Below are 18,220 nucleotides of genomic sequence, written 5' to 3' on the forward strand. Positions count from 1 at the left end.
GTACAGCTGCACTGACTCTGGACTTGATAAAACACAATGGACCAACACCAGCAGACGTCACGGCACCCCAAATGGATTTTGACTTTCATGAGCTGTAAGGTCTAATCATCAAAATTAAAACAAAAAAACTTTTGAAATGTTTCACTTTACATGTAATGAATCTAAAATATATGAAAGATTCACTTTTTGAAACAAGATACAAAAAAATGAACTTTTTCACGATATTCAAATTTTGAGATGCATCTGTACTATAACATTAAATAACAAAATATCAAACCATGCATTTATGCATTTGCAAAACATTTGCCAAAAAAGACGTTTGTTAGGTTTTAAATGCTAATTCTATAATTACAGTCATAGTTGATATGATGAGCCTTGTCACCTTAACACCACTTGTTTAAATGGCAAAAATTACTTGGAGAGGTCAAGTTAGATATTCTATCTATGCGATGAAGTTCATAAATTAAGTGTGGATTTAATGTATAAATGCTTATTGGGAACAATGTATTTTATGGACTTTAAATTTTAAAAATAAAATTGCAAATAACTAAAGTGCCACCATGTGACACATTGGAGGCAGTGGCACATATTTGAGGAACAATGAGCCAGCCTCTTGAATGAAACTCTTTCCACACGCATGACAGTCAGTATAAAAGCATTCTGATCTATATCAGGTCTTCTTGGCACAGAATAATCAATGCTTTTGCTATGTGATGAGATAAATGAAGATAGAGTACCATGATTTTTAAAGGCGGGTGGATAAATGTGCTTTCCCTTCCTTTTTTGTCTTTTAAAATCGCTTTGCACAGAAAACCCAGGTTTAATTTATGGAGCCTTAAAGACTTCATCAGTGTTCTGAGAGCATGAGACTGATGATCCTGATGTGTTTAACAGCATGCCAGTGTGACATGTTGAGTATCAGCCGAGTTGTCTTGTGACGCAGCCACACATCGCAACAAATACCATTTGAAAGGCCACAGGTATTTCTCGCATGGAGCGCCTGCTTCCTCACGACACGGCATACGGGTTAGGGCTTACATAAGTACGATTTTATGCAACAATAACTCCCAGTTATTTCACTGTGAGTCCAATAGCTCCAGTCATTTTATGAAAAAATAGCTGTAGTTTTGTTTAAGGAATAGCTCACCCGAAAATGAAAATTTGCTGAATTTTTTGAGAAATATATTTTCTTGTTGTTTCAAAAACATCACAAAAATCCAAAAGTAATCATAAGGTGTTTTAACTTTAAACCATTATTTCTGACCAAAAGTCCATAGTCCTTAATAACACTTCCTCTCGTGAAAGTTCATCCTCTGATGTCCTCTCACATTAAATCCGCCAGCATATTTGTTTAAATCTGTTTAGGATTTTTTTTTGCTTGTAAACTGTTTGATCTGTGCATATTTATCTCCTGATTCAGATGAGACACCTTTTTCAGTAGAAAAACTAATATTATGGAGAGACTCCAATTTTGACATTTTAGATGGAAGCAATGGTTTAAAATGAAAAACATCATAATGATGAATTTGTTTCCTAAAAACATGCAGCTCTTTGCTTCACAAGACATTAATTGATGGACTGGAGTGGTGTGGATTATTGTAATGTGGATTATTGACAGCACCCATTCACTGCAGAGGATCCACTGGTGAGCAAGAGATGTAATGCTACATTTCTCTAAATCAGTTCTGATAAAGAAACAATTATCTTGGATGGTCTGAGGGTGAGTAAATCCTCAGCAAATTTTCATTTTTGGGTGAACTATTCCTTTAACAAATGACATGGGTTTGAAGAGCACAGGTTCCACGCTAAATGCTTGACAGGATGATCAGCCTTACAGGGGGTTAAGACCTCCTAAGCCTGTCAGGCATGTAGCAGGGCACCTTTCTCCAAAGGGCGTTTCAAAGCATTGGGTGGAAGTGCCTATAGCAAATTCTTTGTGATTTTGACACCTTTAATTGGATGCTTTTGTTCCCATGCAATTGCAAATGCTGCTTAATAAATGGAACATATTCCACATATTCAGTGCAGTTCTAACTGATCAGTTTGCTGTAGTATACAAAAAGATTTAATTACGCCTGTTGAATACCCTTACTAGCTTGTAGTATATATTTGGAGTAAAGAGCTTTTAAAAACTTATAGAAATGAAACAAGTGAGTTGACAAAGAACTATTTTATTCAACACCTCTACCCACCTCCACAAAAGCAGGATGGTAGTGATCTCACACAGCTCTGGCAGTAGCCATTCATCCACATTTGAACCGAGTGGACAGTGAAATTGCTGTAAATACAGAACAATAAGAAAAAAAAGAACCTGTGTTAAAACACAGCAACACAACTGTAGCTATAACTTTACAACAGCAACACAGTGCAGTGCAGCTTCATGTCAAACACCTACTGTGTTTTGTTAGGTGATACACAACAGTTATTCTGTGGCTTTATATGTATTTTCGCTTACACAATTTTGCAAAATCAATACAATATTGTCTCTATTATCACAATATTAACTTCTTATCATTGAATTGCAGCTGGTCAGTGTTAAGAAAATGCTGGGAAATCACTTGACGTAACCCTACAAGAGTGATTACTTGTAGGCTGTCTGGAACCCCCCCCCAAAAAAAAAACACAAGTTAAGTTAAAGTCAGTTTCCAGAAAAAAAATACTCTAATAAAGTACAGACACTCAAAAAGTGTACTTTAGTACAATACTCAAGTAAATGTACTTCATTGCTCTCCACCTCTTTCTTAAAATTTCACATCTAATTAAATGTTTGCCGTTCTTGGTGTTAGCAATTTCTGAGACAAAACTGTTATTTGGTCTTAAAATAAGACAAAACAAGCTTTAAATCAAGACATATTTCTCAGTAAGGATCCAGTTCTTACAAGGACCCAGGGTTCAAATCCAGGGAAAATCTCGAAAAAGTGTGAATTCCACTCGAAATTCATCGAAGTCATTGAAATTTCTAGAATGAGTATTCATCCTATTTCTGATGAATTGCTTGTTGTATTCCTCATTTGTAAGTTGCTTTAGATTAAAGCATCTACTAAATTATATTAAATGTAGAATGAATTAGAATTTTATGTCAAAATTTGTGCTATTTCTTAATAAATTAAAAAAATACAAATTACACACCTTTTCTGTAATCATGACTGGAAATGTCATGTAAATTCATTTGTCATAAAAGTATGAACCCTGAAATGCTTTCAGTTTTTGAAACCCCTGGAATCATGGAAATTCTAACATTGTCATTGAGAGTTTCTGTAAAATAAAAATCACAGCGACAGGAACATAGCAAAAGCCAAGGCCTCTACTGGGAAGATGTGTGAAAAATGTGTGAAACTGCATGAAGTAGTAGTGTAGAGGAGGAGTAGAGAATTAACCTTCACCACTTTGCATGTCACAGTGACATAATTCCCTCAGAGCTCCTCTAGTTCACAGGTCAGCCTTAATGAGGAGTGAACCTGTAACATTTGCAGTACCAGCTCAGAGCTACAGCAATTATCCTAGCCCCATTTTAGCTGATCCAGGTCATCAGCATATATATATATATATATACACACACACACACACACACACACACACACACACACACACACACGTTGGTTTTTGTGGTTTATGGGGACTCACCATAGGCGTAATGGTTTTTATACTGAACAAACTGTGTGTGCTATTGCCCTACACCAACCCTACACCTAAACTTATCCCTCACAGGAGACTTTGTGCATTTTTAGATAAAAAAAAAACACCATTTAGTATTTTTTTAAGCCTTTTGAATTAAGGGGACATAGGCAGTGTCCTCATAAACCACCTTCATATTGTAATACCTCTGTCATACCCATGTCATTATACAAATTTGTGTCCTCATAAACATGCACACACACACACACACACACACACAGAGTCATGGCCAAAAATATCAGCACACTTGGTAAATATCATCAAAAGGTCTGTGAAAATTCATCTGTATTGTTAATCCTTTTTATCTTTTATTGTAAAAATTCACAAAAATCTAACCTTTCATTGGATAATGAGAATTTAAAATGGGAGGAAATATCTTTATGAAATCAATGTTTTCTCTTATAAACATTGGCCACAATTAACGGCACCCTTTTATTCAATACTTTTTGAAACCTCCATTTGCCAGTTTAACAGCTCTAAATGTTCTCCTATAATGCCTGATGAGGTTAGAGAACACCTGACAAGAGATCAGAGACCATTCCTTCATCCAGAATCACTCCAGATCCTTCAGATTCACAGCTCCATGTTGGTGCTTCTTCTCTTCAGTTCACCTCACTCATTTTCTACAGGGTTCAGGTCAAAGGACTGGAATGGCCAGCAGAAGCTTGGTTTTGTGCTCAGTCACCCATTTTTGTGTTGTTTTTGAGATTTGTGTTTGGATTATTGTCCGGTTGGAAGATCCAAACATGGCCCATTATAAGATTTCTAACAGAGTCAGTCACTTATTGATTTTTTTATCTGTTGGTATTTGATAGAATCCATGATGCCATGTGTCTGAACAAGATGTCCAGGACCTCCAGCAGAACTATAGGCCCACAACATCAAAAATGCAGCAGTATACTTTTTTATCCCTGTGTTCACTAAACCCATCTTGAGTGTTTGCTGCCAATAATTGCATCCAATGTGTATTTGAGAAAAACATTTATTTCATAAAGATATTTCCCCCCCCCCCATTTTAAATTCTTATTATCCTATGAAAGGTTAGATTTTTGTGAATTTTGTAAATAAAAGATCAAAAGGATTAACAATGCAGATTCATTTTCACAGCATTCTTTGATCATATTTACCAAGGGTGCCAATATATTTGGCCATGACTATATGTGTGTGTGTGCAGGTTTATATATCCTGGTGGGGACTTAAACCTGAATACACACAGACTCATGGAGAACTCGTGTCACGTTGGGGACCTAAATTGAGGTCCCCATGGGTACAAATGCTTATAAATCATGCAGAATTAGATTAGAGTTTTTATGAGTATAAATGCGCAAAGTTTCCTGTAAGGGGTAGGTTTAGGTGTAGGGTGATAGAAAATACGGTTTGTGCAGTATAAAAACCATTACACCTATGGAGAGTCCCTACAAGGATAGCAGACAAAACTGTGTGTATGTATGACTTTTGCCTTTCGCTTGGCAATCAAAATTGCATATTATTTTTTTAAATATGCAAGTCCGTGGCATCACATGGCAAAGCACACAGCACATTACATATACTGCTCATCACGATTACTATCTGCATGACTATTAGTAAGTCGTTGTCTTTGTGACAGTAGAGTTCTCAGTTTAAAGTGAGATAAATGACAAGCTGAAATTCCTCCACACTTACTCAACGGTTTGTCTTTGATTAGTCACTTTGCAGGTCTACATTCCAAATCTTCCTTTTTTTTTTTTGTGACTTAGCCACACAAAAAAACGATTGTGCAAGCCAAAATCCTTTAAAGCTCTGGAAGACCAATGCCCTGCAGAGTTGAGCTCCAACTCTAACCAAATACACCCAAGCAAGTTCATCAAGGTCTTCGTGATGCCTAGAAAATCACAGGTAAGTGAGTTTTGAGGCAGTGGCCCTCCAGGACTGGTTTTGAGGAGCCCTGCTCTAAACCTGGCCAGCTTCAAGTCGAGATCTTCAAGATCTGATCCTAATCCAAGTCTGTCTATTTCCTCCAAGCCTCTCTTTAGTGGGTGGTTGTTTTTTTTAATTTTTAAAAAGATTTTTTTTTTTACAAATGGACCTCACTTGTCACTGTGATGGACTGCTATAATGAGGTGGTTTCTCAATTTGCTTTTGATGCTTTTGTAGATGCTTTCACTTTCACATCTTTGTCATATGCAGTTGTGATATGAACTAGTTATCTTTAGTTGTTTTTTGTTTTTATATGAACATCATATCATATTTGCTATAAGTATATACAGTGTATATATATATGCGATATATATATATATATCTTGCTCGCCAAGGCTAAAAACAGTAATATTTTGAAATGTTATTACAACGTAAAAGGTTTTTTTAAGTTTTTTTTTTGTATGCATTCCTGTGATGCAAAGCTGAATTTTCAGCATCATTCCTTGAGTCTTCAGTGTCACATGATCCTTCAGAAATCATTTTCATAAGCTGACTTGCTGCTCAAGAAACTAATTATTATACATTTTGACAATAGTTAATATTTTTTGGAAACCATGCTACACTACCAGTTTGGAGTAAGCTTTTTTTTTATAATAATAATAATCACACTTTATTAAGCATTAGTGCATTTAATTGATTCATATTTTAACACTATTTCACAATATTACTGATTTTACTGTATTTTTGATCAAATAAATACAGCTTTAGTGAGCATAAGAGACGTCTTTCAAATGCATTAAACAAATATAAATGCATGGCATGTTCAAATTTACTTGAAAGTAACCTTGGAATTAAATTATAATACAATGAAATTCTTTTAGTTTTTAGACAGATTTATGTGTGACATTTATGTGTGACTGAAAATCAAATGTTATCTTCATGTCGAATCAGCTGTACGTTATTGAAGGCTTGACTTGTCTCTGATTGACAGTGGATAATGTGATAGATATCCTTATGTCGCCAGTGATGGAATGTCCTGGTGACAGATCGCCAAGGCCAGGCATGCTCATGTGATTCCTGTTATCCTTGGAATGCCGTCCTGATAAGGATCTGAGGGACACGCTCTCTATTGTCACATGTTCTCTACCTGTTTTTTGATTAAACACACCTCCAGAAGCACTGTGAGAGCCACATGCTCTCGAAGCCAAGCATGAAGATATGCACACACCTCCTTTTATTGTCTAGACATGAGACTGACTTTGGGATGCGAGACAAATTACTTAATTAACAACCAGGGAAAAGTTTGGACACGATTGATTTACTGTAGTCTCTCCTGCTCTCTTGAAGGTTTTAATACTTGGAATTATTTTTGTATACATACAATTTTGACCATTTTGCTGTTATTTAAGAATGTGGAAAGTTGTATGAATTAGTTATTATCTTGTTGAATGGAGGATGCAAGAGAGGTTTTTTTTTTTTATTCAAAAAGTTTTTAAATATCAGAAAAAAGCACGTTCATTTAAAATGTAATATTTTAGATTAGATTAAATACAGAGACAGTTGAGGCAAATTGATAGTATATTTTAAAAGATTTAATTAAACGTATTTAAATTGTTTAAAATATTTGAATGCATAATAATGTCATTTAAATCTAAATTTGATCGAAGTCCATGCTGGTAGAAGTTTAAAAAATATTAAATCATCAAATATGGTGGTTTTAGAACATGAGTGAAAATTGTGCCAGCCCCCAAATGCATATGTGCATTGACCTGAAGATAATTGTTGATCTATACATAAAAACAGCTTGTGTTAAGAATACAAGATGTCTTGTAAAATTAGCATGATATGCAAATGTAGATGATTTTGTAATGCCTTCGAGAAGTGACTGCTGTTCTCAGATATGCAATCTATTCAAGTCAAGTCTTCTTTATTTGTAAAGCGCTTCATACAATATAGATTGTGTCAAACCAGCTTTACAGTGTTAGGCAGAAAAATAGTGTGTCGATAATGCAGGAGGACAATTTTTCAGTTAAGGTCAGTTATAATTGATTCAGAGATGTCATCATCCAGTTCAGATGGAGAAAAGTGCTTTACGTTTGGTTATATGCTGTAATGTGAACAACATCTTTTGAGATATACTATTTTAAGCTGAATTTATCATGTAACCTCAGTTTTTAAAGTCTTTGCATAATGCATAGGAGATACAGGTGATCAAGTTATAGAACACAGCTTCTTAGAAAACACTGATAATATCTGGTATGTACCCAACAGAAAACGACATCAATCATTGAGATATTGGACATTTACATGTGTCTTATGACTTGACTGCTTGCAAAAGAAGCATGATAATAATTATTAAACTAGTCATGCTAGTTCACCTTTTTATTTTTTATTTCTTTAAGATAAAAATAGATTTAAAGTGCTGCTTTAATAAATATAGGTCAATTTATGCAATATTAAAGGATTTTAGGTTAAAATATTGCCTGCTGTATGCATGAGGGAACATTTATGTTTTGCAAATTTTTAATCATATTAATATTATCAGATATTAGTTAGAAGAATTGGAAAATGTTGTTTAATCATCTGGTCACTGCTAAAACTATAATGTAAAAAAAAATATGCATTTTACTTGCATACAGAACATCAGGAACCACACAGATGATTCTTTGCATGAGTTGAAAGACGATTTGATTTATTCAGGTACTCAAAAAATAAAGTTGCCCTTCTGAACAAAAGCAATAAAGCAGAATGAAAAGAAATTAATCACTTTTTACAAAACATGCACAGACAGTTTTCCGCTCTTAGTCATTAACGTGTTTGCCCTGATTTTGAGGGTTCGGATATGCACAGACTCTTAAAATCTTCTGGTAGAAGTGGTCCATAACAAAAACGAAACAAAACAAGTGCTAAGAAAAAAGATCTGACCTAAAGATGACTTGCAGTTGCAAAGTTGTTCTGTATTGTCCAAGTGTAATTATAATTAAGTCTCGTGTGACCTCTTAAAAAAGAAAAAAAAAAAAGTCAGAAAGTTAACCAGAACAGATATTGATCAGTCTTGTCAGGTAGGTGTCAAGGCCACCCAGATTTCATTTCCAGAAGGTACACCTACCACAGGTGAGCGGTGACACACCTCCAGATAACCAGCTATAAATACAGCAGTACCCGAGAGCTTCTTCCAACAGATCTTCTCTTCACTTCACCAGAAATTACAAGAGAGCTTCAGACAACAGATCTTCTCTTAACTTCTTGACTTCACCATGGGGAACTTGGCTGACTGCTGCCGAAGCTTCTGGTGCAAGACCAAAAACCCTGACGTCCGGATCAGCCTGCCTTTGGTCTGCTTCGTGTGGCAGATCGCCATGATCATCCTGTTTGGACTATTTGTGCGTTATGATGATGAGTCGGATGCACACTGGTCTGAGCACAAGCATCAGAACAACATCACAAGTGACATTGAGAACGACTTCTACTACAGATACCCAAGTGAGTTTTCAACTTCTGCAGGGATTGATGCTGAATTATACAATTAATGTATTATTTAATAATCTGATGCATTATTTTTTTTTTTATTATTTAATAATTTTGTTATTTTTTATTATTTAATAATAACTTATTTTTTTCAGAAGATTAGATTTTGTTGAGCTTAAAAATGAGGGAGGTCCTGCTGTTATAGGCCTACGTTCATCCATTAACCTTCTCCACCCTCTTTGTCCTTGCTCGGCAGGTTTTCAGGATGTGCATGTGATGATCTTTGTTGGTTTTGGCTTTCTCATGACCTTCCTGAAGCGCTATAGCTTCGGCGGAGTCGGATTCAACTTTCTCATCGCCGCCTTTGGTCTTCAGTGGGCTCTTCTCATGCAGGGCTGGTTTCACTCTCTGGACCCGGTTGATGGCCAAATCAAGATCGGAATTGAGAAGTAGGCTAGGTTTCGTACCTCACACACACTCTTAGAATGAATGAATGAATGAATGAATGAACGATTGAACGAATGAATGAATGAATGAATGAACGAACGAATGAACGAATGAATGAATGAATGAATGAATGAATGGGCCTGTTTACACCTGGTCACTTCATGCGTTTTCTCTGATCGGATATCTCTCCGATCGTGAAAAGACCAGGTGTAAATGCCCTCCGAAACGCTTTCGAAACGCATTTAAATCCGATCTCTCAAACCACTTCAGGAGCTGGTCTGGGTGCGTTCCTGACGAACTTGGACAATGTGTCTGGTTGTTGAAACCACATAATAAACGTGTGAGAGCGCGTTATAGGCTGTATGGTATGCTGTAGTATAAGCTATGACAGCGCTAATGCAACACGCATCTCCGCGGATGAGTAGCTGAGTGTCGCTTCAGCAAGCCGATGCGCAAACTGCCGCAAATGAAACTGAAACAGTCCACAGTATAACTCCACACACAATCATCTTTATTAAAAGTAGTAATTACTTTTACAGTGCTGACGTCGCTCTCTCCTATTGCGGATGGAAACGTTTGAACAAATCAGATAGATATCCGATCAGCGAAAACGCATGAGCCTGAGTCTCTTGCAAATGAAGTATAGGCTAAAAGTAGTTTTTTGTGTATGTGCCATATAATGGCACAGTACCATATGCATGTTTAAATCACATTGCAAATCTTTTCCTGATCAAGTGCATCAGATGATGTTGACTTATGTGAGACAGCTAATATAGAAAATGAAGAATTAAAACTAACCACAATTTTCCATCTTGCTTGCATCAGTATCATCAATGCTGACTTCTGTGTGGCTGGATGTCTCATTGCTTATGGGGCTCTGCTGGGGAAAGTCAGTCCAGTGCAGCTGATGGTCTTGACACTATTTGGCGTTACACTGTTTGCAGTTGAGGAATACATCATTCTTCATGTTCTCCATGTGAGTAGCAGTGTATTTATTTTACACTATTATGTTTTAAGATTTTTAATTAGTTTTATTTTTATACTTTTCATTTTAATGTTAACAACATTAACTTTAAGTTACACTTTGAACCCTAATGCATCAACAGAACTCAAAACATTTGAGGGTATCAGTTACATTATTTAAGTTAACAGACTCAAAGATCAAAGTAGTAGGACTTTAAATGAGAATTTTCAATTAAATTTTTCAAAATAAATTAATAAATAAATTGTACTACATAAGCTTTTTTAGTCATTTTTATGAGCTTTTATTTTTATTGTTTTAGTACAGTTTTTTTATTTATTTAGATTTTAATATGTTGCCTTCATCTTTTATATACAGTATATAGGCTATATATATTTACATTTCAGCTTTATTTCAATTAACAACATGTTTTCAAAAGGTTTTAATTTTATATTCAGTTAAGTTTATTTTATTTATAATTAGCCATTTTTGTGTTTCAAAAAATAAGCAATGCAACTAATGCCTTGACAACTAACTGAAATAGATTTTTAACTTAATATTTATTGAATATTTTATTTCAGCTTTTTCAATGAACAAAAATGTCAACTAATTAACAAACCTTGTGAATATCCACTGTTCCCGAGTCCTGCATATTTCTATACCCAAATCAAAGAAATTCTGACAAATTGTTCTTACTTTTCACAGGTCCGGGACGCTGGTGGATCCATGGTCATCCACACTTTCGGAGCATATTACGGTCTGACAATATCATGGATTCTTTATCGACCCAAACTAAACCAAAGCAAGAGTCTGCATGGATCGGTCTACCACTCTGATGTCTTTGCTATGATTGGTAAGTGACTTATATGTGCACGTGATAAGATCGTACATGAGCTGCTTTCAAACAATGTTTCCTCTAACAGGCACCCTCTTCCTCTGGATGTTCTGGCCCAGTTTCAACTCTGCCATCTCAGATCATGGAGACGGACAACATCGGGCTGCCATAAACACATACCTTGCTCTGGCTGCTTCAGTCCTTACTACGTTTGCCATATCAAGTCTTTCAGCCAAGAGGGGAAAACTGGACATGGTAAATTACATCACCTAATAATGTCCCAATTACAACCACAGCAGGGTTTTTATAGTTAACTAAAATTCAAACTAAACTAAAACCATGGAAAATCTTATTTTGCTTCATTCAACACTTTTAATTTTTACTGACTTTAACATGAAGGACTAAAGACAATACACACTTTGACTAAAATGAAAATATAAAAATAAACACTTAAAATATTACATTTAAAAAATTAATAAAACTAGTATTATCTCTAATACTAAAATTTGTAATATCTACTTTGTGCAACTCAGGTGCATATCCAGAATGCAACTCTGGCTGGAGGAGTCGCCATGGGAACAGCGGCTGAATTTATGATCACACCGTACGGTTCTCTCATCGTGGGCTTCTTCTGCGGGATAATCTCCACATTCGGCTACCTGGTGCTCACTGTGAGTCTGACAGAGAGCAGGTGCATTTGAGCATCATATGCCATGTGGGAGCAGATTGATTTATATCTGTTTTTTCCATGCAGCCCTTCATGGAGAAGTACCTGAAGATTCAAGACACATGTGGCATTCATAACCTGCACGCCATGCCCGGCATCCTGGGAGCAGTTGTGGGTGCCATCACAGCGGCTACTGCCAGTGAGAGCGTCTATGGACATGAAGGGTGAGTGTGGCTCCAAACTGTTTGGTGATATTCAATTCGAAATTGCACAAAGTGGCTTTAATTGTAAAAGTCAAGTCACATTTATTTATTTATAAGGCAGCTTCATGTTAACAGTAAAAAAGAGTGAACCCCGATGCATGAATTATTATATCAAGGAGGGGGAAATTGCTGAAAATGTATGTTTTAAAAATAAATAAGTGAATAAGTAAATAAATACATTTGAGCTTGTGTATTTTGAGATCAAAATTGCTGTATTGCAATAGGAAAAAAAGCAGCTATAAATATAGACAATAGTGCCATTATTCGTCTCAATTCAGGTTGAGTTTAGTAACAGCATTGATGTTGCCACCACCTTAATGTCATTATCCAGCTCAATTCAGTTCAAATTTTACTCTCTCTCAAGCCATATTGTCAGTGCAGCTAAATCCATAGCATTACTGGATATGAATTGTCTTTTTGAATATTAAAACTGTGAATGTTGCTAATAGAAATTCCTTTTTCTCAACAGGTTGGTAAACACCTTCGATTTTAAAGGGAAATATGCTGGGAGGACACCTGCCATGCAAGGAGGCTTCCAGGCCGCCGGTCTTTGTGTTGCTCTTGTTTTTGGAATTGTAGGTGGAGCGGTAGTAGGTGAGCATCCAAAACATTTCTTTTAAGTACCATATTTTTGTATGGCTTTACTTTTACTGAACTGTAATAACCCTCATATATGTATCTACAGGTTTTATTCTGAGACTGCCGTGCTGCTGGGGAGACCCGGCCGATGAAAACTGCTTTGATGATGAAGTGTACTGGGAGGTGAGTTTGATTGCATTTGTATTTATTTGCTTCACAACTAGGTTGCACAATAGAACACGAATAAGAACATAGTAGTCTATAAATCTAAATGTGACAACTAGCCCCTGTTTCTTTTATACGGTGTGAACTCTTTCGGTCTGGACTGTTTTTAATGATTAAAATCATCCTTTCCAGGTGCCTGAGGATGACGAGAGCCTTCCTCCCTTTCTAGAGTACAACAGCCACATGGTCGGCAAAAATAGAGACATGTAAGTATATTCTCTTGGTGTTATGAAAAGAGAGAATACTATAGGCCAGAGCATACTAATCAGAGTCTTCAAGATCATTAGAAAATCACAGGTAGGTGAGTTTGATCAGGGTTGGAGCTAAACTCTGCAGCAGATTGGCCCTCCAGGGAAAGATTTGAGGAACCCTGCTATAGGCTATAATACCCTTTAAGATTAATATATAGACATAAAGTTGAACCTTTTTGTCATTTTATCTTGTATTTATTGTTTAATGTTTATTTTAGAAGTTAACAGAACATTTCAATGGGTTCAGAATCTATATTGTGAAATGCAACATAAACTCTCTGCTTGTTGCACACTATTGTGACCATGAGATGGCAGCACACAACCACATAATGGATTTCCAGCTTTAGGCACAGTTTATCACAGTAACACAGTAACACGATCTGTTAGTTTTGTAGCTGCATCTCAGTACTATTTTAATCTATTTTCATGCATCCGGCCCGGAGGTCCTAAATATGTCTTTTATTTCATTTCTTTCACCATTCAGGCCAGTGTCTAACTTCACTGCTGAACAGAGCTAATGCAAGATGTCTGTATGACAAAAGATGAAGCACATCACATTATATTGAGACCAAAAAAAAAAAATGAAAAGAATGTTCAGATCAAGTCTGCGCTGAAGAGAATATAGTCCCTGTAATACCTTTGTGAGGTATTGGCCTGCCTAATAAAGCAGAGTCCCAGTAGGGTCAGCTCTTAGTTCAATTTCATGTCTTTAGAGTCTTCAAATTAATTTAATAAATAGGTTTATGCATATATAATTTCTAAAACTAAAGCATGTATATTTTATAATCCAATTGTACTACTAGTTCTAGGCTTAAACTGCATTTAGTTTCAATCATTCTGGAAAAGAATGAAATAATTATTGTACTCTGTCAAGTTTGCTGCTGTGATAATGAACTGACTATAGAGTATTGATATTATGTATGTGTTAGTTATTTATCTAGCTTTTTTCAAGTGTCCAGTGATGGGATATTTTTCCTTCCTGGTATGTAGACTATTATATTTGATTATGTGAAGGATTGCATGAGAACTTTTTAGAGATCAGTGACCTCTATGTAGAATGCTAACAATATTTTTGCATTTTTATTTTTATCATGAAGCTTTATTATATTCTTTGCCATTTTAAATATAAAATGCAACAATCTTTCTGCTCAATGATTTTACATTGGTGCTCAAAAACTGTGTCCTTGCTAAATGCAAATGTTTGTTTGAACAGCTGTTGTACTTTATATTGAGGTCTATTAAATTTTTAAACTTCTAAAGTTTTTCCTTTTTATACTTAAATTGTTGCTTCAATTGTCTTAAATAGAATTAAAGGCAATTTTGCACCTTAAATTTCTGTCAAATATCCCAAATCGCTTGTCTGAATGTTATAATTAATTAAACTCTAACAAATACAGTCTTATGATTTTTTTATAAAAACTATAAAAGTACATATAAAAGACATGCACTTCAAATATTTGATTGTCTTTTGTTAAACAAATAAATCTATTTTAATAAATCTGTTGTGTTACTGCTAATTAAACCTGTGCATTCTGTGAATAGAATACTACATAAATCTAGAATACTGTGTAAAAGTAAAACTACTAGAGACATGCATTGATTAACTGTTATCTAGAGTATGTTAAACTCACAACAAACGCTCTTTAATTGAGCTGCTGGTCATCTGTTGCGTGCGTTTGGTTACCCTCGGGCCAGACTCCTCCATTCTAATGGAAATAGACTCTTGTAGAGGGTCAAACGGGGTCAATTGGGTCATTTCCTGATCAATCACCGTGACATTTAATGAACTTCATATACACACTGCTTTTGTGAATGAGCACATCAAGACGCCGATGATGATTTTGAGAGATTTTTTGTGTTTATGAATGACTTTAATCTGTGCGTGATTTCATGTTTATGAATTTAATAGGTGTGCTATTATTAATGCTGAGTGTCTGTACTCAAACCTGACAAAAGCAGCGCTGTTTAATATTATGGACAGAAAGGCTAAAAATAGGCTGTGTTGAAAACAAGAATATACTCTTTACTTTTTTTGCCATGTATATTATTTATATTGAGTAAATATGTACATTTCCTATATAATACACAGATAACCTAAAATGGTGTAGGAATTACGTTAAAAAAAAATTCACTTTTGCTACTTAATTTCACAAATAACTGAAATTTTACAAAGAAATGTGACATTAAGCAGAAAGACTAAAATAATATTGTATTGTAAAATGTACCAATAATCATTCTTTTATTTACAACTTTGAAAAAATCTTTTTTTTATTTTTTATTTTACAGTGTACAAAATTTTCCAAAATGTGCCATATACAACAGAGCTCAATGTATCTCATAATTTAGTGTGTTTCATTTTCAGTGTGACATCTGAATAAGCCAGAGTCTTTCTTGGCTCAATATTTGCTTTGCCAAAAGGCATTTTGTTTTACACAATATTGGATCAAAAAGTTTACACCTGCATTTATTCTTAATTTCCACACGGTACACTTTTTTTGCTTGTCTTTGTTTATTTGACATTTTTATTCAGTTTGACATAGATTGTGGATTCTATGCTTATTTTTCCATTTGTATGATTAGTAAAGTGCCATATAATATTGCAGCTAGAAAAAACTCTGTTTGAAAAAAAAAACAAACAAAAAAACTTTTGTAGGTAGATGTATAGATGTATGTATACGGAGCAAATTGTGTTCATTTTCTGTATGCATACAATAGAAAGAACACCTATACATTTGCCAAAGAGTGCAGTATATACAGAGCACACTGTATCCCACAATGCAGTGAGCTTGGCTTGACCTTCCATTTCCAGTGTGAAAAACTGTGAATAAGCCAAAATGTATAACCTCTTGCTTCAATATTTGCCAAACTTTTAGACATTTTTATGAGATTTGTGACATTTTTCACAAAATAGTGACACACTTGATATATTTTTTTGCTTGTCTTTTTGTTTGTTTGACATTATTTTTCTATTCAGTTTGACACAGATTGCAAATTCTTTAGATTTTTTTTTTTTACCATTAAAATAAACTCGCCACCTTTTTTTTAAATAAATTTTCCAACCCCACCACCAAAATCTCCAGTGTTCTTCACATAAAATGCAGTAATTTTCCCATCTACACTATTAAAAAAAGGTATGCACTCTTAAAAATATATATATTTTTTAATTAAAGCAAGGGGATAAAAAGCTACAGTCTTAAAAAATAAAGGTCTGAAAATTCGGGCCATAATAGAACAATTTTAGGCTCTTCAAAGTTCTTAAAAACAACCATTTTTATTCTTAGTGTGAAGAACATTTTAATAATCTAAAGAAATCTTTTCTCCTTTAAAGAAGTTTTTGTGTGATAGAAAGGTTCCATGGATGTTCAAGCATGTTCTGCGGGGGTAAGTCAAACAAGAATGAAAATACGTCAGGGCAGATACGGAACAGCTCACTCAGGTTTGAGGGATTACAAGGTATAAAAGAGGACGGCAGCGGAGCACGCTGATTCCGAGGGGCTTTCCCATGGGGATGAGGAACAGGGGTGGGGCCCGGAGCTGAGGCTCTACTGCCGCATGGAGCTGAGCGGCTGAGAGCAGGAGAGCCGGGGTCAAATCTCTTCTCCTCTCTAATCAAACAAGTCTGCAGGGGGCGGGGGGTTTTCGGGCTCTGAGGAAAGGAGGGTGTCGCTCCTGTAACAGAGATGTTCTGGTTAATCCCCTGTGTGAAGGGGAGCGGGCCGGCAGGCAGGCAGGTGGGCCGACCCAGCCTTAGTTTACGCTCAAAAGAACTGCCAGAGGAGTTAGAGCGCCCAGAGATCCACACTTGAATCACATAGCTCAGAGGCTGTGTGTGGAACCACTTGGCCTGCCATTGTCCTACATGGTCGGTCTTGTCTGAAAAGCCGTAGAAAGCCTGTAATCAGATTAAAGATTGCCAGGATGAAGGGGGCTAGTTTTTCTTTCTTTTTTCTTTAAAGGGAACAGGGAGGGAGATTGCAGCCCCTCTAATCAGTACCTGCCATTGAAGAGCAGGAGAGGAGCTAAATAACTTGGCAGGGAGTGTGGGTACAAGGGCCTCATGGACAAATTGGCCGGTTGTTGCTTGGGTATAATGGTGGGCAGTGAGTGGGGGGAGGCTGGAGGAAAGGTGGTATCTTTGATTCAGCGGTCTTTCCCCTCCTGACCTGATAATTATATCCCTCTTAAGGGCTGATTGGCACTGCTTGATTGGTACATCTGTGCCGATAGACCTTTTTACCCAGAATCTGTCACTGAATCCTTTACTCGTGGTTGGGGGAAAAACACTTCATTTCTGTTATTGGAGTATTTAAAAAAAAATGTTCTTCTAATTAGAGGATCCACCTGCATTGGAAAAAAGGTAAATTGATGTGGTAGGGATGAAATGAGAGTCCATTTAATGGCATTTCTTTTGAAAAGTGGTTATTTGCCTTTTCAGCCACCCTTGGTGCTTGATTGGTGGGTTGCTGGATGGAAAAAAAAGACATTTTGGGATTAGGTTGCAAAACATGTTTAGCTTTTACATTTGAGATTAGGCTGCAGAATTATTCATGCAGGTTCATTTAAGGAATAATTGAAAATTTACTAAAAATGTACTCACTCTCAGTCCATCCAAGATGTAGAAGAAGAATATATATATTTTTTTTTCTTCCCTCCCATCAGAACAGATTTGGAGAAATCACTTGCTCACCAATGGATCCTCTGCAGTGAATGGGAGCCATCAGGATGAGAGTCCAAACAGCTGATAAAAACATCACAATAATCCACAAGCAATCCACACCACTCCAGTCCATCAATTTATGTTTTGTGAAGAGAAAATACTTTTTTTTTTTTTTTTATCATTAAGACATTTAAAAATGTAAAGTCCTCTAGCCACAATATTGCTTTCTCCAATGAAAAGGTAATCTAATCTGAATCATTAGAGAAATATGCAGAGATCAAGCAACATTTATAAGC

At 35.8% G+C, this 18,220-nt stretch overlaps 1 protein-coding gene across 1 annotated transcript; it reads left to right on the forward strand.

Moving 5' to 3' along the window:
• The first annotated feature begins 8,746 nt into the window (after positions 1–8,746).
• Positions 8,747–16,330, forward strand: rhcga (Rh family, C glycoprotein a). The gene is made up of 11 exons (XM_079427586.1): positions 8,747–9,054; positions 9,296–9,488; positions 10,312–10,462; positions 11,153–11,300; positions 11,371–11,537; positions 11,816–11,953; positions 12,037–12,173; positions 12,682–12,806; positions 12,898–12,974; positions 13,149–13,222; positions 13,752–16,330. The coding sequence occupies exons 1-11, from the start codon at positions 8,829–8,831 to the stop codon at positions 13,783–13,785; spliced, it is 1,470 nt and encodes a 489-aa protein (XP_079283712.1). The 5' UTR covers positions 8,747–8,828; the 3' UTR covers positions 13,786–16,330.
• The last annotated feature ends 1,890 nt before the right edge of the window (positions 16,331–18,220 follow it).

This window comes from Barbus barbus (assembly GCF_936440315.1).
Source record: "Barbus barbus genome assembly, chromosome: 1".
Taxonomy (NCBI): domain Eukaryota; kingdom Metazoa; phylum Chordata; class Actinopteri; order Cypriniformes; family Cyprinidae; genus Barbus; species Barbus barbus.